General features: G+C 47.8%; 1 protein-coding gene across 1 annotated transcript in view; it reads left to right on the forward strand.

Annotated features, from left to right (window-relative positions):
- Positions 1-22,729, forward strand: part of LOC112069370 (microtubule-actin cross-linking factor 1, isoforms 1/2/3/4/5-like) — a 278,447-nt gene that overhangs the window by 242,577 nt on the left and 13,141 nt on the right. Inside the window, 33 exon segments of the mRNA XM_070438520.1 lie at positions 1,900-2,061; positions 2,264-2,434; positions 3,415-3,581; positions 3,896-4,055; positions 4,578-4,704; positions 4,747-4,909; positions 5,434-5,591; positions 6,552-6,682; positions 7,040-7,258; positions 7,553-7,756; positions 9,735-9,960; positions 10,811-11,037; positions 14,070-14,192; positions 14,352-14,453; positions 14,661-14,762; positions 15,005-15,178; positions 15,563-15,718; positions 16,072-16,269; positions 16,628-16,756; positions 17,061-17,249; positions 17,713-17,868; positions 18,232-18,438; positions 18,587-18,706; positions 18,877-19,046; positions 19,371-19,530; positions 19,821-20,015; positions 20,282-20,554; positions 20,682-20,870; positions 20,970-21,081; positions 21,337-21,494; positions 21,734-21,896; positions 22,244-22,398; positions 22,569-22,643. Of these exon segments, the coding sequence (XP_070294621.1) occupies positions 1,900-2,061; positions 2,264-2,434; positions 3,415-3,581; positions 3,896-4,055; positions 4,578-4,704; positions 4,747-4,909; positions 5,434-5,591; positions 6,552-6,682; positions 7,040-7,258; positions 7,553-7,756; positions 9,735-9,960; positions 10,811-11,037; positions 14,070-14,192; positions 14,352-14,453; positions 14,661-14,762; positions 15,005-15,178; positions 15,563-15,718; positions 16,072-16,269; positions 16,628-16,756; positions 17,061-17,249; positions 17,713-17,868; positions 18,232-18,438; positions 18,587-18,706; positions 18,877-19,046; positions 19,371-19,530; positions 19,821-20,015; positions 20,282-20,554; positions 20,682-20,870; positions 20,970-21,081; positions 21,337-21,494; positions 21,734-21,896; positions 22,244-22,398; positions 22,569-22,643 (5,421 nt within the window).

A 22,729-nucleotide genomic window follows, 5' to 3' on the forward strand; every position in this document is an offset into this window, starting at 1 on the left:
GCTCGGGTGGCTGAGCATTTCACTACAACCGCAATAACATCTGCTAAATATGTGTACGTGACCCACACGATTTGATTTGAGGTCCTTCTTGGCATTCCTGTGACACCGGGTGCTGTAAATGTCCTGGCAGGCAGGGTGCTCCAGGAGCTGTGTTGGGCTGACCGCACTACCCTCTGGAGAGCCTTGTGGTTGAGGATGGCGCAACAGCCCAGCAGGATCCTCTCAATGGTGCATCTGTACAAATTCGTGAGGGTCTTCGGGGCCAAGTCGCATTTCTTCAGCCTCCTGAGGTTGAAGAGGTGCTGATTTGCCTTCGCCATGCTTGTCTGTGTGAAGGAACCGTATCACGTTGTCAGTGATGTGCACCGCAGAGGAACTTTAAGCTTTTGACCCTCTCCACTGCGTCCCTGTCAATGTGCATGAAGCCGTGCTTCCTCTGCTGTCTCCTGCAGTCTACGATCAGCTCCTTCCTTTTGTTGACGTAGAGGGAGAGGTTATTTTCCTGGCACCACTCCGCCAGGTGTCTCACCTCCTTCCTGTAGGCTGTCTCATTGTTGGTAATCAGGCCTACCAATGTTGTGTTGTCAGCAAACTTGATGATTTGAGTTTGAGATGTGTCATGGGTGAACAGGGAGTATAGGAGGGGGATGAGCACGCACCCCTGTGGGGGCCCCGTGTTGATCAGCGTGGCAGAGTTCCGTCAGGAAGTCCAGGACCCAGTTGCACAGGGAGGGGTCCAGCCCCAGCCCCTGAGCTTAGTGATGAGATTGAAGGGCACTATGGTGTTGAAGGCTGAGCTGTAGTCGATAAACAGCATTCTTACATAGGTATTCCTCTTGTCCAGGTGGGATAGGGCAGTGAGCAGTGAAATGGCGATTGCGTCACCCGTGGATCTGTTGGGACGATATGGGAATTGTAGTGGGTCTAGGGTGTCGGGTAAGGTGGAGGTGAAATGGTCCTTAACTAGCCTCTCAAAGCACTTCATGATGACAGAAGCGAGGGCTACGAGGCAGTAGTCATTTAGTTCAGTTTGCCTTCGCTTTCTTGGGTACAGGAACAATGGTGGACATCTTGACGCAAGTGGGGACAGCAGACTGGGATATGGAGAGATTGAATATGTCCATAAACACTCCAGCCAGCTGCTCTGAGGACGCTGCTTGAGATGCCGTCTGGGCCGGCAGCTCTGCAAGGGTTAAAACGCTTAAAATGACTTACTCACGTCGCCAACGGAGAACGAGAGCGCACAGTCCTCGTGAGCGTCGGGGCCTGCGTCGGGCGGATCGATGTCAACAGCTCTACTCGTCCTTCTGTCTTCCAGTCATTCTTCCCACTGTTCTCAGAGCAACTCTCTTTGTCCCGGCCCCTGGGCTTTGCCATTTCTGGTTTGTGTGTGTGTTTTCCAGTTCTGGGCTGTAGGCTATGTGTGTGGCCACCGGGGTTTGGCATCTCCACCATTTGGCAACCACCATGGCTAATTTTGAGTTCCTGTAATCTCTATGGGAAAGCAGCCATTTTGAATTTAAGCCCTGTATTTGATTTCAGGCTTTGACTCAGTGGACTTTGGGCTGGTTTTCTTTAGTTGGACACCCATTGTCATCATACCGTGTCTCCAGCTCCAGATGAGTAATGTGGCCAGACAGGTGATGGGTGTGTTCAACTCCCTCTTTTCTAGCCACCTTTACTTTCTAGCTCTCTAATCCTTATAATCCCTTTCTCCTCCCTCCCTATTTTTCTTCGCTCACCCTCTTTCTCCCGCTCCCTTTCTCTTTGTTTCTCTGTTTCTCTCCATATCTCTCTTCTCTACCTCCTCCCTTTATCTCTGTATCTCGCTCCACCCCCTCCCTCGCTCTCCCCCTCCCTCCCTCTCCCCCTTCTCTCCCTCTTTTCTCTCTGGCTCAGGCGGTGGAGAGGGAGCAGGTGGACAGCATTCAACCCAAGCTGCAGCGCGTGAACGCGGTGGGCCAGGGCCTGATCCAGAGTGCAGCCAAACACACAGACACCCAGGCTCTGGAGCACGACCTAGAGACCACCAACCTCAGATGGAACTCCCTCAACAAGAGGGTATGTCTGCCTATCTGTCTGTCTGGAATGGGATGTCTGTGCTGATGTTTGTGTGTGTGCATGCGCTTGTCTGACTGACCTATGCATATTTATGTTGCGTTAGTTTGGCGTGTGCAACTGTAAGGATGAGTTTCTATGGAATCAGGTTTCTGCCTTTGCATGTATTCCTGTCCATGTACTCACTGAATTGTTCCTTGACCAGGTTGCAGAGCGCATTGCCCAGTTGCAGGAAGCCCTGTTGCATTGTGGGAAGTTCCAGGATGCCCTGGAGCCCCTTCTGAGCTGGCTGAGTGACACAGAGGAGCTGGTAGCCAATCAGAAGCCTCCGTCGGCCGAATACAGAGTGGTCAAGGCCCAGATCCAGGAACAGAAGGTGAAGGGGGGGGAAAGGGATGAGTGGGGAAAGGGATGATGGATGGAGTTGAGGGATGAGTATCGAGGTGGAGAGAGCGATGGAGTGAGGAACATATATTTTATTTTAATATAAAGTATTTTCCCTCTATCATATACACAGTCATTATGACGGAGAATTTACTGGCCATTTAGAGACTTGGTTCCCTTATTTGGGTAAAATAAGCTTAATAACTACTTTTATTCATATATTAGCACTTTTATTTATTCATCGATAATAATAGAATTGGCTATTAGTGTTATTCAGTTGTCCTTATTTTCACATAGAAACATTTAACACATGAAAGGGGGAAACACTCACACACCTAATTATCTGGGTCTTTTGGCAGAGGAAAAGCCCAATTTGACAGTCTGCCAGTCTGGTTGGCATACAACACACCAATTCACAGAGATGACGGATTACAATGGTTTTTCAGAGGAACCGAGAGGCAGAAAAAAACACAATGCCTGCTCTCCCTGTTTCTGACACACTTCCCGTGTTTGTGTGTCGAGGAGCACGGCGGATTCAGCCACTCCACTCAGTCATACGTGTTTACATCCGCCACTGAAAGTAGAGCCTCGGTGTGAGGGTCAGTGGAGAGGAAACTGGAGATGAGTGTCGTTTACCGGGGGCCCGTTCAACATCGCTGAACAGTTATGAATGGGTTCAGAAAGGGAAGTACTGCCAAATTGAGCTACTACTCATAGTGAACGTCCTCAAAACAGGAGTGGCTTGGTATTTGAGATACTGTATTGTTGAGGAACACTGCGAAACATTGCGGTATTGAATGTGAAGAATGTTCTAGCTTATCTTACCAACTGCTTAACGCAGAAATCCTAGAAGCAGCGACTCTTCTGGCCTTGAATATACCCCCTGACCCTAGCATACATGCAGGACAAACATTATGAGAGTTGGTATCATTTGTGGTGTTGAACGGACCTTCGATCGATCTCATTTTCCAGCTGTTACAAAGACTGCTGGACGACCGCAGAGCCACTTTTCAGATGATCCAGGGAGAGGGGGAGAGGATCGCAGCCACGGCCGAGACACAGGACAGAGACAAGATCCAGAAGCAGCTGGAGAGTCTGGGGGAGAGGTGGGGCGAGCTGCTGGAGAAAGCCAGGGCAAGGTAACGTAGCTTATTGCATGGAAGCGCCACACATAGGAAGTGATAGAACCTGTCCTCCTTCATCATGTACATGCACCACAGTCAGAGGATACATACACACTCAACACCACATTTGAAGACTCTTACACATGCGCGGGGTGTACACACGCGTGGACACAAACACACGCTAGCCTACCTATGCGTCACCGCTACTTCCGTACACAACCCACACATTCCTGACTATCACATCGGACTGCTTATTTGGATCCCCGACGAGACATTGATATACGAAGGCGACCCAAGCACACTCTCCCTCCTCCTCTCCCCCGCCGCAGGCAGTGCCAGTTGGAGGAGCTGCAGACGCTGGCACTCCAGTTCCACGAGGCGGTGGAGCCTCTAGGAGAGTGGCTGAGCGCCACCGAGAGACGCCTGAGCACCGCCGAGCCCATGGGAACCCAGACTTCCAAGATCACCCAGCAGATTACGAAACACAAGGTAACGTGGATGACGGCAACGTGGATGATGGCGTTGCAAGGTAACGTGGCCCTCGCCATACATGGGTTGTGTTTAAGTCCCTGGAATGAAACTGGGGAGAGAAGAGGATGGTTACCGGACTGACCAACTGGTTACTGTCCAATGAGCGAGAGAAAGGGAACCCCAAGCTCAACCATTTTCCCCTCATCGTTTTTGATATGATTTCAATATATTTCTTTGAACCTTTTTTTTGTTCATGATTTTTTCGTTCTTGTAAGTTATCATGCATATTTAGCAGTCATGGCCATTCCTTATGATTCATGGCCGATTCCTTATGATTCATGGCCGATTCCTTATGATTCATTGCCATTCCTTATGATTTATGGCCAATTCCTTATGATTTATGGCCAATTCCTTATGATTTCTCATCTGCATGCTCTCATTTTCTTTTATTTGTTGTTTTTCTTTGTTCGTCCCTGCTCTCTCCTTCACCCCCCCCCCCCCCCCCTTCATCACCCTCTCCTTCCACACACACCACCCCAGGGCGTCCAAGAGCCGTTCTCCTCTAGAGGAGTCAGAGGTCGACCGCCTCCAGGCCCTCGGGCAATCCTGGCGCCCTCAGCTGCGCGGCCGGACCCGCGATTGGTGGGGAGCGCGTGGGGGCGGTGCGGCTAGTCCACTCGCAGAGCTCATGTGATTGTGCCAAACGCAGGGCCGTTCATGCTGGAGCAGCGGCCTGGCCAATGCCCAGCTGTTTGGGGAGGATGTAGGTGGGAGGTGCTCAACTGGCTGGCTGAGGTGGGCCAGCGGCTGGGACAGGTGTCGGTGCAGAGCTACCAGCCGGGGTCCTCACCCAGCAGGCACAAGCACACACGGTACGATACTGTGGTTTTGAGAGGGGAGTCGCTATTCATTAACACACAGTGGTATGCCTACCGGCAGGGAGTATTGTATTGGCTAGTAGTTCTAGGACCATTGAGTAAGGACTATGAATGATCTCTATAGGATGTTCATTCTATTTTCTTCTCCCCTTCCCCCATCAGTCTCTGAATGAAGAGATATGAGCCAGGAAGAAGCAGGTTTGACCAGCCATACAAGAACGGACAGGCCCTGCTCAAGCAAACCACAGGTACGGTACAACTCGACTTCTGGATACTACGATTCTCCCTTCCCTGATTCTGGACCAGCTCTCCAGTAGTCGCTTCTAACCATCTCATTCACCAGCCAAACAGCCGGAACTGTTCTTGGAGACCTGTCGTATAAAAGGCAATACCAGGGAGCCTGTATTCCACTGACTCTTGTCTTGTTTTACCCCTGTAGGAGTGAGGAGTTCTGCTGATCAGGAGACAGCTGGACGGTTATCAAGTTCGCTATGCATGAGATGACGGGCTGGGAGCAGCCAAAAGCCCTCCGCACACTGGAGCAGGCCCTGCCAGCTTAGCACGCGATTCGCCCAGCCGGCCCACGAGCACTCAACCATTGGCTGGACAGTGGAGGCGGGAGCTCAACTCATGGAGCCCGACGCCACGCCCGACCATAATCAGGACAGAACAGAAGGTTTTCTTAACAGTTTATGTACACATATATTTTATGAATATATACATATTAATTTAAATAGATTTACAGTCTGCGATATTTCCAGTGTTCATGGGTCAATTTTCATGAATGACAAACCATTGTTTCTTAAATAATTCCTTGTTTCCTTAGCCCAACTGTAGCTTAAGTAGGGACTTATATCTTGAGTTTGAGATGCTCAAATCTGTTGTGTGTCTCCCAGGAGCTGAAGTGTGTGTCAGCGGAGAAACACGTCTGGTTTTGACACGGTCAACGAGGTGGGCCATTTTTGCCTCTTAGAACCTTGGTGCCTGGCGTGCCCGCGAGGGTCTGAACGCCGGTGGGCGGACGCCAACCAGCGCTAACCGAAACTGCGGAACGAGCCCATCACCAGCGGTAAAGCTGGTACAGGCTTGCCATCCAGAGGTCACAACAGTACTGCAACGTTGACAAAATCAAATGAAAAGTGGTACACCCTTAGTACTTCACTGGTGCACTGGCTGCCTTGAAGTGCATTCAGGGTTCATTATTTACAGTGCATGGTGGTGTTGATAGGTTTAAGGTAGGGCTAATTGTTAGAAGTTCATGATTTGAGTTCGTTTTTATTTTCCATGTCTTTGTTCTCTGGGTCAATGGTGTGTAGAAGTCATTCATGAGGTTTCTTCGCTCGTTGCCAACAAGGAGGATGATGCGAAGTTGTGTGGCATTCCCTCTGGTACTTCTCTTTGGCGTGTGGAGGGCTGTGTGTAATCCTAACCAGCTGACGCTTTACTGTGAATGTAAATACCCGCGCATTCTCTCAGTTCAGTATGGAGGCTGGTGTGCCGGTGCTAACTTGTGTGTATCTCTCATGTGCCTCAGTATGAGAGGCGGTTGACGCGGAGCTGACTGGGCTGGAGACGGAGAGGAAGCTATCCTCCCTGGGTCTCTGAGTCTGGAGACCTGACGTCACCGTGAGCCCAGCTACAGGTCCAGAGGCCTTTTCAATTATCGACATCATCCGACACAAAGACACCGTGGAACCAGACTACTCCACAGACCAGGGACGACATTCCTGGAGGACCTGCAGCGACCAGCAGAGAGACGCTCTGGTGGTGAGGAGAGACGGATGAAGGGGGAGGGGAGAGTGAAAGAGGACAGAGAAATGCAGGGAGTGAGAGAAGGGTGAAAGGCTTCCAAACAGCCCAAGAGGACTTTTGTAACATGTAAACAATGGCCAATTCAAGAAAAGTTAGTTCACAGGAAAATCAAACGACATGATAGACGTTTTATTCTAATTTAGTTATTAAAAACAAGGAGGGAAATATTGTGTTTTGGGCTCAATATATAAATAGGCAAATACTCTTGTATTTTGTTCTTGAAGTAAAACGGAACAACTATTCCAGTCATTTTTGCCTAGTTACCCAAATGTAAACCATTCTAACGCCTTGTCCTCCCCTCTCTCTTCTCAGGAGAAGACTGACTCACTGTCTGCCCGCTACGAGGCGGTGAGCCAGCAGCACCAGGAGCGTTTCTCAGCCCTGGAGCAGGCCCAAGTCCTGGTGGCCCGTTTCTGGGAGACCCAGGAGGACCTGGAGCCCTGGCTGGGGGAGACGGAGACGCTTATCGCCCAGCTGCCCCCACCCGCCATCGACACTGAGGCCCTGCGTCTACAACAGGAACAGATGAGGGTAAGGAGAGAGTGATGGGAGGAGGCAGACGGGGGGAGGAGAGGGAGTAATAGGATGGGAGTAGGCTCTAAGTACTGTATTTGAACTTATGTCCTCGTGAAAAGATGTATCATGTCGAATGAGTTCCTCGCACTTCTACTTTTTATAATTTACCTTTTTCATTTCTCCCTCTCTTTCTCTGTCTGTGTGGTACTCGAACTCTACCATTCTTTCTATCACACTATCCAACTCCCTCCTTCCTTATTCTCCACTCTTTCTGCCTCTCCTTTCTCCCTCCATCCCTCCCTCCTCCAGCTCCTGAGGGAGTCCATAGCGGAGCACAAGCCCCACATCGACAAGCTGCTGAAGATCGGCCCCCAGCTGGCCGCTCTGAGCCACCAGGAGGGGGCCACGGTGAGGCAGCGCTACAGCGACGCCGAGAAACGCTACGTGGCCATCAAGGAGGTCGTCAAGGGTCGCGCCACCACCCTGGATGAGGCTGTGTCTCAGTCTGCGCAGGTATGGTTACGTGAAGTGAATTTGAAATCGGTTTGTGGCTCGAAAGGGTGTCAGGTGTCGAAGCTTGTGTCTGCCGATTTGCTGCCCCAATACAACCGAACTACGGCATCCATATGAGGAAATCAAATGACTTCTTTATATGGATGCCGTAAGCCGTGTTGTGTCCATATTTGGAAGTCTTCAGATTTCCTAATCTGGATGCCATACTTAACAAGCTAGCTGCTAATGGCATGATGCGGTCATTGTGCACTTCCACTCCTCTTCCACTAGAGGGTGGTGTGGTATTAGGCATTGGGTGTAGTGTAGTGGTATTTCTGGGATCAATGCTCAAACTAGGATGGTGTACTGGACTCCTTACTTGGAACTGTGTTTTGGCACTTTTTGCTGATTTCCATAAAAGGAATGGAAGAGAACTTATTCTTGTAGCAGTGGTAGTAGTAGTAGTAGTTATTTGCTAAACTACACAGCTTCTTGCTACACGTTGTAGTAAAAAAAAAATTGTTACATACGACTCGCTTTTTCTATTTCCATAAATAACATTCACATTTTATTTCAATGGTTCTCTTGTCAAATGCTCTCTCATAACACCTAATTTCATAAATCATGAGCCACCATTGATTATCGCTGAGGGCGAAGCTGATTGTTGCTGCTGTTGATATCGCTTGGCCCAGAGTGTGTGCATGTCATTGATCTAACACAATGTATTGTTTCTCCACCTCCCATCCCTTCCCTAATGGACCAAATCATCCACTCCTCTTCTCTATGCATCCCTCTCTCTTCATCCCTCCTAAACGACCAACCTCCATACCTCTCTCTTCTTCCCTTGTGCCTTACATTTCCCCCTCTCCTTGCACTCCCCCTTTCTTCCTTCCATCCCTCCCTCCCTGGTTTGCTCCTTCCCTCCATCCCGCCTCTCACTCATTGTGGATGTGCTGTATGTGTTGACCCACCATTTCCTCCGTCCGTCGTCACTTCTCACGGCGATCACCCAGCTGGTAGAGGTAAGACCACCGACTAACCGACCACAACGTGACTTAGTAACCATAGTACTGACGCCGATGTATTGACACACCAAATGGCACAACTTGCAGAAATGTGTTTGTTAGTTATTAGAATTCCTTCCTGCGTGAACCTTGTGTCTAGGCTTAGACAACCTGCTATAACAACCCAAGTATACTTTGTCCAATGCCTCTCCTCTTTCCCAATTAGTGTGTTTTGATATGTTTGGCAATTGGCAACTCTAGGTATGCCCTCTTCTCTGTTCCCGGTCCATGTTACCCATTTTGACATTGCTCAAATGCAGTTATTTACCATAAACGTCCATATAAGCTTTATCAACCACTTAGTGAGGCTGTGGCAATAATGTGTGCTGACTGAAAGTTGGGCTAACTAAGTCAACTTTATTAATGTATAGTAAATACATCTATAGTACTCCCACATCTCAAGTATCCAAAATTACATGGTATTTTTTGGTAAGATCTCTGCATTTTCAAAATGTCACCGCTCCCCTCCGTATGCATATAAATGTATGTATAATAATAAGAAAAAATCCTTTGTCTCTGCATGGTCAATCCGAGGTCTGCAGTGGCCGTACACTATTTACTGCCATACAACCTCTGCAGAAGTCAGGGCATTCAAACTTCTTGAGCTTCGCAGAGAAGAGCAGAGCTGTTGTGAAGGAAGTTGTCAAGGAAGTGACTTTGTGTTTATTGAGGACCTCTCGCCCCCACCTACCGGCAACCAGTCATGTCAATGCGGAGCTAAACGGAGCCCTCTGTTGTTACAAAAACTGGGAGACGCACAGCATCGCCGTACGGAGCTCGATTTGGCCTCCGCGTGCCTCCGGAGGCTCCGCGATGGCATCACACCCTCCGTACAGAGCCTCCGGACAGCGTTGCCGGATCAAGCGTAAATCATTGATTAGCCGCACTACCCACCCCCTCTTCTTAAACCGTAACCCTCTCTCTTCTCCTCCCAGTTCCACGACAAGATGGACCCCCTGCTGGAGACCCTGGAAGGGGCCGTGCAGCGCCTCCGATCCCCTCCTCCCGTGGCAGCGGAGGCAGATAAGATCCGGGAGCAGCTGGCCGACCACAAGGCAACAGGGCTGGAGCTGGACAAACTGCTGCCATCCTTCTCGGCCCTGTGTGCCCGCGGCGAGGAGCTCATCAGTAGAGCAGCCCACGACGACCCTGCCGCTCAGGGTGGGTGCCTGAAATGCACAGAGAGAGACCTTACATGCACTGTGTACACACCAACATCACATACGTCACACACACTCATACGCAATGACTCATACACAAGAGACTGTTACTCATAAGAGCGGCAGGTACCTTGGACTTGAAGAGCATTGGGCCTGTAACCGAAAGGTTGCTGGTTCAAAACCCAAAGCCGATTAGGTGAAAATCTGTCGTTTTGCCCTTGAGCAAGGCACTTAACCCTAATTGCTCCTTTAAGTCGCTCTGGATAAGAGTGTCAGCTCAATGACTCTCAATATAAGGAGGGTGACTAGAACAATGCATGCACACATTGACACAATACTACAATAATCCCACTGACAAACCTGATTGGTCTCATCATAAAAAAATTAAATAAAAATGTAAACACAGACGCCCAGAAACACAAAGGCGCAGATTCACAAACGCGTGACCTTTTTGATGACTCCCAGCACAAATGGCGACTGCGCCATCCCCCCCGCCTCAAAGGCCTCCAGCTTTGACACGCCCCGCCCGCATCCATTTCTCAGTACATCACTTCTATGAATGAGTGCTCTGTGCAGTGGTAGTGGGAGTGTAGCCCACTGACTGGCTCTAAAAGACCACTTGTTGAGAGCTAGTCTCTAGATGGCCATGCTAGGAGGGAGAAAAGCAGCAATAACATCAGACATGATAAGCTATTTGTCGTAATGGGATGGTTCGGTTCAGGGCTACAATAATGAATAAGAACTCGTCTTCGTATAGTTCCTCCATCCATCTCCACATAGCTAATCGCATATCGTGACAACGCTGTCCGATTCATTCCCATCTCTCCCACTGCCCTCTTTCCCCCTCCCAGCCGTGCGTTCCCGTCTGCTGCGCCTGCGCTCCCTGTGGGATGAGATCCGGCAGAGGGCTGAGGAGCGGGAGGGGAAGCTGACGGACGTCTTGGACCTGGCTGGGAAGTTCTGGGCCGACATGGCGGCGCTACTGAGCACGCTCCGTGACTCGCAGGACATCGTCAAGGAGCTGGAGGACCCCGGGGTGGACCCTTCACTCATCAAACAGCAGATCGAGGCTGCAGAGGTACGTATGGAGAGGGGGATGGAGGGTTACAGAGAGAGAGGAGGAGGGGATAATGGTTATAGAAAGATGGGGAGGAGTGGAAGAAAAGGATACGGAGGAATAGAACATGTTTGTAGCAACAATATTGCATTCGCCAAGTATTCAGACCCCTCGACTTTTTCTACATTTTTGTTAACTTACAGCCTTATTCTAAAATGGATTAAATACACATTTTTCCTCATCAATCTACACACAATACTCCACAATGACAAAACGAAAACAGGTTTTTAGACATTTTTGCAAGTATTCAGACCCTTTGCTATGAGACTCGAAATGTAGCTGTTTCCATTGATCATCCTTGAGATGTTTCTACAACTTGATTGGAGTCCACCTGTGGTAAATTCAATTGATTGGGCATGGTTTGGAAAGGCACACACCTGTCTATATAAGGTCCCACAGTTGACAGTGTATGTCAGAGCACAAACCATGCCATGAGGTCGAAGGAATTGACCGTAGAGCTCCGAGACAGGATTGTGTCGAGGCACAGATCTGGGGAAGGCTACCAAAACATTTCTGCAGCACTGAAGGTCCGTAAGAACACAGTGGCCTCCATCATTCTTAAATGGAAGAGGTTTAGAACCACCAAGACTCTTCCTAGAGCTGGCCGCCCAGCCAAACTGAGCAATCGGAGAAAGGCCTTGGTCAGGGAGGTGACCAAGAAGGTATTTTGTGTAGATTGATGAGGGAAAAATTATTAAATCAGTTTTCGAATAAGGCTGTAATGTGACAAAATGTGGTGAAAGTAAAGGGGTCTGAATGCTTTCCAAATGCACTGTACAAGCAAAGCATAGCAAAATATTCAGACGTTCAAACGTGGAGGAATAAAGGCTCTTGAGGTAGAAATATGGGAGAAAACAGCACCGAGAGAGGTGTTGTGAGGGTGTAAGAAAAAGAGAGTATATTAAGGAGTAGTGAAGATAAAGAGGAGAAATGTGAAGGAATGGTGCTAGCATGTTAGTAGCTATGTAACAGTCTATAGCTTCTGTTTGAAACATGCAAGGTATTTACTGTAGCAGTGGTGTAAAGTAACTAAGTAAAAATACTTTGAAGTACTATTTATGTATTTTTGGGGGGTATCTGCTTTATATTTTTGACATCTTTTACTCCACTACATTCCTAAAGAAAATATATACTTTTTACAATTAATACTTCTGCTATTCTCCCATACTGTACATTTCCCCTGACACCCAAAAGTACTCTTACGAATGCTTAGCAGGACAGGAAAATGGTCCAATAAACACACTTATCAAGAGAACACATGGTCATTCCTACTGCCTCTGATCTGGCGGAATCACTAAACACAAATGCTTAGTTTGTAAATTATGTCTGAGTGTTGGAATGTGCCCCTGGCTATCCGTAAATAAATACAAAATAATAATAATCATGCTGTCTGTGTTGCTTAATATAAGGAATTTGAAAGGATTTATAGAAATGACTTTAGGTACTTAAGTATATTGTTGTGTTGTCTTTTACTTTTGATACTTAAACCCTTACATCTGGTGGAGATTGGCTTATAAGGATAGGGCCAAATTGTATTGTTTCTATCAGAAGATTTATAAAAATCATATGCATGACCATGGTGGCAATTGAAAGGGACCACTTTGGGGATTATGGGGAAATGACCATACCCAAGGTGAGGACACAACAGTTCACCTGACACAAGACTGAATCCAAACATCACAGTAGATTATTTTACTGAACACTAGAACTTAACTGTACTGTTCGCAGGATTTGTCAAAGACGAAATCTGGAAACACTCTGGATACGTTCCGTAACATAATCACAATATTCATCTAAATGTTGGAGTAGGTTCACGATAAGAATATACAATTTACAAGGGTTTGAGTGAGAGGTCTAACTGGATGAGTTGTAATCTCAATGCACTTTTATGACTCAAGGAAAGAGCCTTCAACTAGCTGTGCCATTGAGGATCTGAAGCAAGCACACTTGTGTTTTTGTTTGGAACACACCCCTGCGTCCCCACCATCACGCAATTACTGTTTATGCCATCCAAAAACATTCAATACAAAATCACAATCTGGGTCAGGTGGGCATCATTTCAAAGCTTATTCTATTGCCAACATTGCTAGCTAAGTTAAAATATGATCTTACACTGTTAGGCTTTCAAAAGGCACGTCAGACAAACAGATTTTAATTGTGGTGTACATAGAGTGAGTGTTCCGCGGCTTATTGTCTTCATGATGTGAAAAACAGGCTCATTCTGTCCAGGACAACCCAAGCTGTAACCCACGTCATCATTGTAACTGTGCCTCAAACATAGCGATCATAAATATTGATACTGTAAATGAGTTTTCAAATATGGAAATGTGAAGGGCACGTTTGGACCCGTGAGTGTGCGGTTTGCTTGTGTTCATTTGGATCCCCGTTAGCTTTTGCGGAAGCGTCAGCTACTCTTCCTGGGGGACGTGAGTATGACATCGACGTGGCGTTTAATATCACGTCTCTTCTTCCAGAACGCATCCGCTTCTCTCCATTTACAGCCGTTCCCTCCAGCAACAACGAATGTGCAAAAGTAGCCCAATCGGAGGGAGGGATCGGGGGCGTCTTCTTCTCGTTTAGAACGGCTCAGTCAAAACGCGTACAGAGCTGTGAAGCGGAGAACGTCATGTATTGCATGTTACTGTGCAGCCACTGCATTTCAATTTAGGCGCTTATAAATGACCGTCTGTCTTTTTCAACCAGTGTACTGGCTGACAGGAGCTGTGAGTGGAAAGGGCTATGTATATTTAAAACCAAATACTTTGACTTTTACTCTAGTATTTTACTGAGTGACTTTCACTTTTGAATCATTTTCTATTTTTACTTTTACTCAAAGTATGACAAGTGGGTACTTATTCCACCGCTGTACTGTAGTTAGCTCAGAGGTAGGAAGGGGAGAGAATATGCAGAGGTAGTTACTGATGAGTGTAATGACTGTTGGGTTATCTGATCTGTCCAACTAATGACGTCTGTGTGTCTGTCTCTCTCATCAGGCCATCAAGGCCGAGACAGACGGGCTGAGGGAGGAGCTGGAGTTCGTACGAACCCTTGGGGCTGACCTCATCTTCGCCTGCGGAGAAACGGAGAAGCCTGAGGTCAAGAAGACCATCGACGAGGTGAGAGGAGTACAGGATAGCAACCAACTTTAAGAGCATAATCATTAATGGACTCGGTGCATGATATTTCCCGTCTACATTTTCTATTGGTCTTTTTATTATAATACAGTGTGTGTTTGATCTTTCCTCTCTTCTTCCTTCTCTCTCTCCGTTTCTCAGATGAATGTCGCCTGGGAAGGCCTGAACCGGACGTGGAGAGAGAGGATGGAGAGGTTGGAGGAGGCCATGACGGCTTCCGTGCAGTACCAGGATGCATTGCAGGTCAGTGTCCCAGAATGCACCGCTGTTTCAGCTCAGTACGTCAGATAATGAAATAATCTGGTATTTATTGCACTAGTGCTTTAGGAAAGTAGATGCTTGGTGGAAATGTATATCTGTCAGGAAGTAGAGGAAGTGTCAGGACCTCGATCGTCATTATAGTTTGTAGAAGTTAGATTGACTCTATGTGTGTGTGTGTGTGTGTTGCAGAGCATGTTTGACTACCTGGACAACGCAGTGATCAAGCTGTGTGACATGTCCACTGTGGGCACTGATTTGGGAACTGTCAAACAGCAGATCGAAGAGCTCAAGGTTTGAATCATAATCGATATTTGTCATGTAGCTTTGATATAGATGGTATACTTAATATATTCCAATATGTTTTTATCATCCTCCAAATATTTATAGTATTTATTGTTCTTAAAAAACGGTTTTTGACGACCAGATAACATTCTCGGTAAGTCAAACATACGCTCTTGGTAAAAAAAAAAAACATCACTTTAATGATAAGCAAACAGCTCGTGCAGGCCTAACTCCTCTCCTCCTGTGAGCAGCAGTACAAGGTGGAGGTGTACCAGCAGCAGATAGACATGGAGAAGCTGTGCCACCAGGGAGAGCTGCTGCTCAAGAAGGTCTCGGACCAGACCGACAGAGACATGATCCAGGAGCCCCTCACGGAGCTCCGACACCTCTGGGACAACCTGGGGGACAAGATCACTCACAGACAGGTACACAAACTATGCATTGGCTTGTTGCATCCAGTGGCTCCCTAACTATTGTACAGGAGGGGCGGTAGCTACAGTAGCTCTGCTGCCCTCTCGAAAAGAACGTCTTCAGACCTCCAGTCCTCTGGAACTCAAACTCACTGTCGGCTAATAGCGCTATATTATTATATTGTTTGTCAAAAACAAGTTTGTCAGTTACACACATAGAAATATGGATTCTCTTTCTATGGTTACACATGCACAATATATTCTACCATTACAAGTTGTCGCCATGATATTCAAATGAATTGACGCTTCAGATATGTACAATAGATTACAGATTGCAATGCGATTCAACGTTACATGATTAATGAAGAAGCGCTGTTTTCCCCGTTCTGTTTCCTACAGCATAAGTTGGAGGGTGCTCTCCTGGCGCTAGGTCAGTTCCAGCATGCCTTGTCTGAGCTGCAGTCCTGGCTGAGTCACACCCACGCCACCCTGGACACACAGAGACCCATCAACTCTGACCCCAAGGCCATCGAGATAGAACTGGCCAAGCACCACGTACGTCTACCCCTCTACAGCTTTCCTTTCCACACTCTTACCTAACACTCCTTTTCTTTCATTTCTGGACTCTTAACGGCCAGTTTCCGAGACCCATATTAAGCCAATCCTGGACTAAAAAGCACTTTCAATGGAGATTCTCCATCATGAAAATGGCCTTATTAGTCTACCTCGACCTCTCTCATCGCTCTTCAATCTCCCCTCCATATCAGTCTCACTTCTGTTATTTTCCCTTATAGATTATGCATGGCAGCCATTTTGTGCCCGAATGCTTGCGTCACATCAATTATTGCGTTGGAGAAGTGTAACCAACACACCCTCCCTCCATCTCTCCCTCCCTCGCTCTCTTTCAGGTGCTGAGGAACGACGTGCTGTCCCATCGGTCCACGGTGGAGACGGTGAACGCGGCGGGGGCTGAGCTGCTGGAGTCCAGTCCCGGGGACGAGGCCAACCACCTCCGCGGCCAGCTGGACCACCTCAACCGCGGCTGGGAGAACCTGCTACTCAAGACCCAGGACCGACAGAAACTACTGGAGGCCGCACTGCACCAGGTAGGAAGGATGCAGGAGGAGTGGGCTGGGAAGAGTTTTACAGTATGAGTACTGTTTAACTGAACTGAACGAAAAGAAAGAATGAAACCATTTCTATCCATTTTGTCTTACCCCTCCCTGTAATTATATTTATATATTACGGGTTTCCAACTTGTACAAATAAGATTATCAGGTCTCCCTAGAAAAATGTGTTCTTTCCCAGTTAAGGAACAGTTTAAATACTGTATTTAATCTTAATTAAGCTAAAACCACGGGGCAAATGAATGAACGACACAGTAGCACTGCCATTAACGCGCAACTAATGACTTCCTCTCTTGTTCCCGCTCTCCTCTTCCCCTCCTTGTCCCTCGTTCCCCAGGCGGAGGGTTTCCATGGTGAGCTAGAGGAGTTCCTGCAGTGGCTGAGGAGGACAGAGAGCCAGCTGTCTGCAGCCAAACCCACAGGTGGCCTGCCTGAGACGGCCCGGGAGCAGCTGCAGCAGCACCTGGTAATACTGGGGATACATTTTATGATACTGCAGCCTGCCAATTCATACACTAGATATGATGTGATGGAGAAAACACATGCTAATGGGGATACACGTTATGACACTGCACCCTGGCCATACATAGACTAGATATGATGTACAATACTCATTCACTGTACGATCTAATCTGTATATAAGTTGTTTTTAACCATGTGTAAAGGGTGTGTTAGACATGCATAATATATAACTATGTAACACCTGTTGTTATTGGGTGGATCCTCAAAGTATCAAATTCCTTTGGAAATATCTGTGTCTTTCTCTATAGGAGCTCCAAACCCAGTTGGCCCAGCGCGCTGAGCAGTACAACCGGCTGCTGGACGCGGGAGAGTCCATGTTGCTTTCCCGCGGGGGGGAGGAGGGTGGCCCCGGAGCTGGTACGACCCAGACCCAACAGAACTTGGCCCTGCTGCAGAACAAGTGGGCCAGCCTGAACACCAAGATGGACGACCGCAGGGTGAGCGAGGAACCTTCTGTTTAGATACATGAAGAGCTATGAGGAAGAGTTCCTTCTAATCCTGAGTTAAAAACCCTGAACAAGGCCAAAAGTCGAAACACCTTGGTTTTTACTTGTAGCAATAAAGCACCTTTTTATTTACTTCCATTTTTCTCCAACAGTTGCGGAATCTTCTCTCTAAGAGCTCCTTCAGAGAATGTCATTGTTGCGTAGCTTAGAGCTCATTTTTTGCTAATTTGAGAAACAAGCACCAAACGCAAAGTCGTGAATGTTTCATTTCTATATGTATATTTGAAGTGCAGCACTCGTGTATTTACTGGGTAGGTTTTAGACTCAAACTAATACAATATACATTTACATTTTCACAGCTCGACTATAAAAAACACTGTTTATGCATAGGAGCTGTATCTACAGTATATGTTACCATCAAACCTTTCACTGACTATTTTGCTCACCCCCCTAGGCGAAGCTGGACGAGGCGGTGTCGCTGGCCACAGGGTTCCAGTCCTCGCTCCAGGACACCATCAACTGGCTGACCCAGGCAGAGCAGACCCTCAACATGGCCCAGCCCCCCTCCCTCATCCTGGACACCGTCCTCTTTCAGATAGACGAACACAAGGTAGGCAGTTTAGGCACCGTGGAAGTATAGAGATCCCTATGTTATGCGTGATTGACCTTCATTTCTATGGTAGGTGGGGTTATATCGGTGAGTAGCTACCATGGAATGGAATAGAATGTTATATACTTGACCCTATTTTACATAAGTCAACTTACATTTGAATATATTTATCATATTCATCGGACATTTTGTAGACTTGATATATTTCCCTTCCTTTTTGTTGGTATGTGCTGATCTGCATCTGCATGTACAGCTGAAGTCATGTCACCCAGAACCAAATCAGAGAATCAATTTAATGTTAAGGCTGTCACGAGGGACTAATTGAACTGTAACACGCTCTCGGTCTTTCTCTGTTCCCCTCAGGTGTTTGTGAATGAGGTGAACACCCACAGGGAGCAGGTGCTGGCCTTGGAGAAGGCCGGCTCTCAGCTGCGTTTCGCCAGTGTAAAGCAGGATGTGGTTCTGATCAAGAACCTGCTGCTGAGTGTACAGGCCCGCTGGGACAAGCTGGTGCAGAGGTCCCTGGACCGTGGCAGACACCTCGACGAGGCCCGCAAGAGGGCCAAGCAGGTACCCTACTAGTACTGACCCCAGGGTTGTCCTTTTTACCGAATTCACCCTAACCAGCACCTGAATGGATGATATATGGCAGCCATTTTGTACTGGAATGCACACATCAGTTAGAGATGATCAACCAGTTCTCTTGACCTCCCTCTAGTTCCATGAGGCGTGGAGGAAACTGTCTGACTGGCTGGAGGAGGCTGAGAGCCGGCTAGACTCAGAGCTGGAGATCTCCAACGAACCAGACAAGATCAAAATACATCTGACCAAACACAAGGTGCAGTAGAGGTCTCACTTTAAAGCTCACTGCGTGGGTCTTGCATGGAAATAATCGGAATCTGAGTGATACTCACACACCACATATGATGAGGCTGCCTAATCTAGATCCTCTTACCTGTACGACATGGTATTCTTAACTAAATACCCCTCTCTCCTCCCGGCTCGAAGGAGTTTCAGAAGGCTCTGGGCTCGAAGCAGCCGGTGTATGACACCACAGTGAGGTCTGGTAAGGCCATGAGGGACAAGGCCATGCTGCCCGAAGACACCCAGAAACTAGACCACCTACTGGGGGAGGTCAGGGACAAGTGGGACACCGTTTGTGGGAAGAGTGTGGAGAGGTGAGGGGACAACTCCACGCCTAATGCTTTATTACAATGACTATTATGGGATGGTTCTCCAACTCCAGTCCTGCAGAGCAACTGATTGTGCAGGTTTCTGTTCCAGTCCAGCACTAAGTAACACACCCGATTCAGCTAATTCTGGGCCTGATTGAATCCCACGATTATCGATTGATTATTTGAAACGAGCGTGTTAAAGCTGGGCTGGAACAAAACCTTGCAAACCCATTAGCTCTCCAGGCCGCTGCCAAAATAGAAAACTGGATCATAAAAGCAAAGTTCATATAATGATAGCTACTTTTTCCTTCTCCATCTCTCATCCAGGCAACACAAGCTGGAGGAGGCCCTGCTGTTCTCAGGTCAGTTTGCTGAGGCCCTGCAGGCCCTGGTGGACTGGCTGTACCGTGTAGAACCCCAGTTGGCTGAAGACCTGCCAGTCCACGGAGACCTGGACTTGGTCTCCAACCTCATGGACTCACACAAGGTATTTATTTATGTAACAGCAAATGTTAGACTATCGGTTACCATTGGTTATGTAAAAAAAATAATAATAATACACAAAAAAGTCTATGCTTACATTGGCCCAGCGCCTCATTGCCCATTTTTAAATGTGAATTATTATTTATCGAACATGAGAAGAAAAAAAAATGTTTGACCCATTGGGGACTAATGTGCAGTAGTGTATATATTCATTCATATTTGACCCCCGTGCTCTATGTTTAGGTGAACACTATTTCCATGTTGTTTGATCACTGTTTGGTTTTGTCTCCTCAGGCCTTCCAGAAGGAGTTGGGGAAGAGGACCACTAGTGTCCACGCCCTGAAGCGCTCAGCCAGAGAACTGATGGAGACGGGCCGCGATGACACCGCCTGGGTCAAAGTTCAACTGCAAGAGCTCAGCAACCGCTGGGACACAGTCTGTGCCCTGTCCGTCACCAAGCAGACCCGTCTCCAGCAGGCCCTCAAACAGGTCAGTTGGGAAGAAGAAGCCAAGGGGTTGTGCCATTTCTGTTTTTATGTATTAATACAATACTTACAAGTTACAAGACTTAGAATTTTATGATAATTTAATGTAAAGATACAGATCATTTCAGTCCATCGTCTTTTCTTTCGTTAATGCTATCTGTGGAAGCGCAGTATAGCGTATAAAAGCTTAAACTGGGCTGCAAAAGTGCAATAAAACGGAACCTTTTTCTCTATCCTTCTAATGATCCCTCCCTCTGTCATCTCTCTCAGGCGGAGGAGTTCCGCACGGCGGTGCAGCTGTTGCTGGAGTGGCTGTCGGAGGCGGAGCAGACGCTGCGTTTCCGTGGCGTGCTGCCCGAGGAGGCGGAGACTCTGCAGACGCTGCTCCACACCCACCGGAACTTCATGGCCACGGTGGAAGAGAAGAGGACAGACGTGAACCGGGCAGCGGGCCAGGGCGAGGCCATCCTCACCGCGTGCCAGGCCGACTGCATCACCACCATCAAACACTGGATTACCATTATCCGCGCCCGCTTCGAAGAGGTAGGTTGGCTGGAGAGGGTAACGGGAGAGGCATGTATAGAGAGATAAGAGGGGGGGGGGGGGTTTAAAGCTCTGTTGGGCCATTTCAAGTATTTCACCCATTAATTGGTGTATTTTGCTATTATAGGTCCTCACATGGGCCAAACAGCACGAGCAGCGTCTGGAGACGGCTCTGACAGAGCTACTCAACAACGCCACGCTATTGGAGGAGCTGTTGTCATGGCTGCAGTGGGCAGAGACCACCCTGGTCCAGCGTGACAGAGAGACCCTTCCACAGGACATCCCTCAGATCAAAACACTCATCACAGAACACCAGGTGAGAGGAGTCTACTTTTCTCAAACCCTCATTGGCTAGTCACTAATTGTTTTCACTCGTTCTGATTGGCTGTGTCTAATGCCAATCCATTGTTCCCAGGTGTTTATGGAGGAGATGACCCGGAAGCAGCCTGACGTGGACAAAGTGACCAAGACTTACAAGAGGAAACCAGCAGAGCCCCCTAGCAGCCTAGCTGAGAGGAGAGGAGCTCGTACGTTACCTTATTTTACCTCACAGAGATACATTTATAATATGTTATATTGACTGCATATGTACCTAGAAATGCATAAGCAAAGATACGGTGGGTGCCTATCCCCCCCCCCAAACAATCACAGTCCATCCTGACTGACTTCACTGAAGGAGAAAAACAGTACAAGTCACCGAAATATGATATGAGCGTTCCATCAAGCATCATCAACATTCAAACCCATATAATGCCCAGTAACCATGACACCTCTCCCTACAGGTAAAAACCAGCAGCAACAACAGCATCAACAGGCGGCGATGCAGGTCGCCGGGGGCAACACCCGTCTGACCCAGCTCTGCTCAAGGTGGCAGCAGGTGTGGCTGCTTGCCCTCGACCGCCAGCGGAAGCTCAACGACGCCCTCGACAGGCTTGAAGAGGTACTGTATTGTAACAATGTGATCTCCCCTATTAGAGCAGTAGAGGGCTTGGAGACCCGGGTTTGAGACCTGCATCACTGTCACGTTCGCTACATTGGTTTCAAAAGTGGGATGTCTATGTTTGCAGGGTGTTTTCTTTCCTCCTATATAGTGTCTTGTCAAAACAGACACAGGATTTCCTCAAAGGATATTGCTCTCCCTCATTGTCTCACATTTATGTTCATTGTCTTTGTCCCCAGCTGAAAGAGTTTGCCAGCTTTGACTTTGACGTGTGGAGGAAGAAGTACATGCGCTGGATGAACCACAAGAAGTCGCGCGTCATGGACTTCTTCAGACGCATCGACAAGGACCAGGACGGAAAGATCACTCGCCAGGAGTTCATCGATGGCATCCTGGCCTCAAGTATGTTCTTCAGAGCTGGCTACACAATGTTAGCTCTGTCCTGTGCTCATAGCCTGCTCCAACTTAAACGCTAGTCAAGACGTATATCTTGGTCGTAAGTCCTACGTCATTCTGATAAGTCCTACATCTTGGTGATTAGTCCTACATCTTGGTGATTAGTACTATATCTTGGTGATTAGTCCTATATCTTGGTCATACAGTAAGTCCTATATCTTGGTGATTAGTACTATATCTTGGTGATTAGTCCTATATCTTGGTCATACAGTAAGTCCTATATCTTGGTGATTAGTACTATATCTTGGTGATTAGTCCTATATCTTTTCCTGACTGTTGGTTGTGTTGTGCAGAGTTCCCCACCAGCAGGTTGGAGATGACGGCGGTGGCAGACATCTTTGATCAGGACGGAGACGGTTACATCGACTACTACGAGTTTGTGGCGGCGCTGCACCCTAACAAGGATGCCTACCGGCCCACCACCGACGCTGACAAGATAGAAGACGAGGTGAGGAAGACACACACACACAGATATACCCACATATCATAAACGACACACACACAAACACTTATTTTGAATTACAAAGCTGGACCTTTGACTTGCCGAGTCCAATAGCTCATGAATTGGAGGTTAATGGCACCAGCTTCATGACTTTCCTTCTTTCTCTTTCTGTGCAGGTGACCAGACAGGTGGCACAGTGTAAATGTGCCAAGAGGTTCCAGGTGGAGCAGATAGGAGAGAACAAGTACAGAGTAAGTCCTCCTCAGCCAGTGACTGTGTACATTTATCAACAGTTAATAAACACATGATTATATATTCTGTCTGCATACTATGACTA

Source organism: Salvelinus sp. IW2-2015, unplaced genomic scaffold (assembly GCF_002910315.2).
Source record: "Salvelinus sp. IW2-2015 unplaced genomic scaffold, ASM291031v2 Un_scaffold995, whole genome shotgun sequence".
NCBI lineage: Eukaryota > Metazoa > Chordata > Actinopteri > Salmoniformes > Salmonidae > Salvelinus > Salvelinus sp. IW2-2015.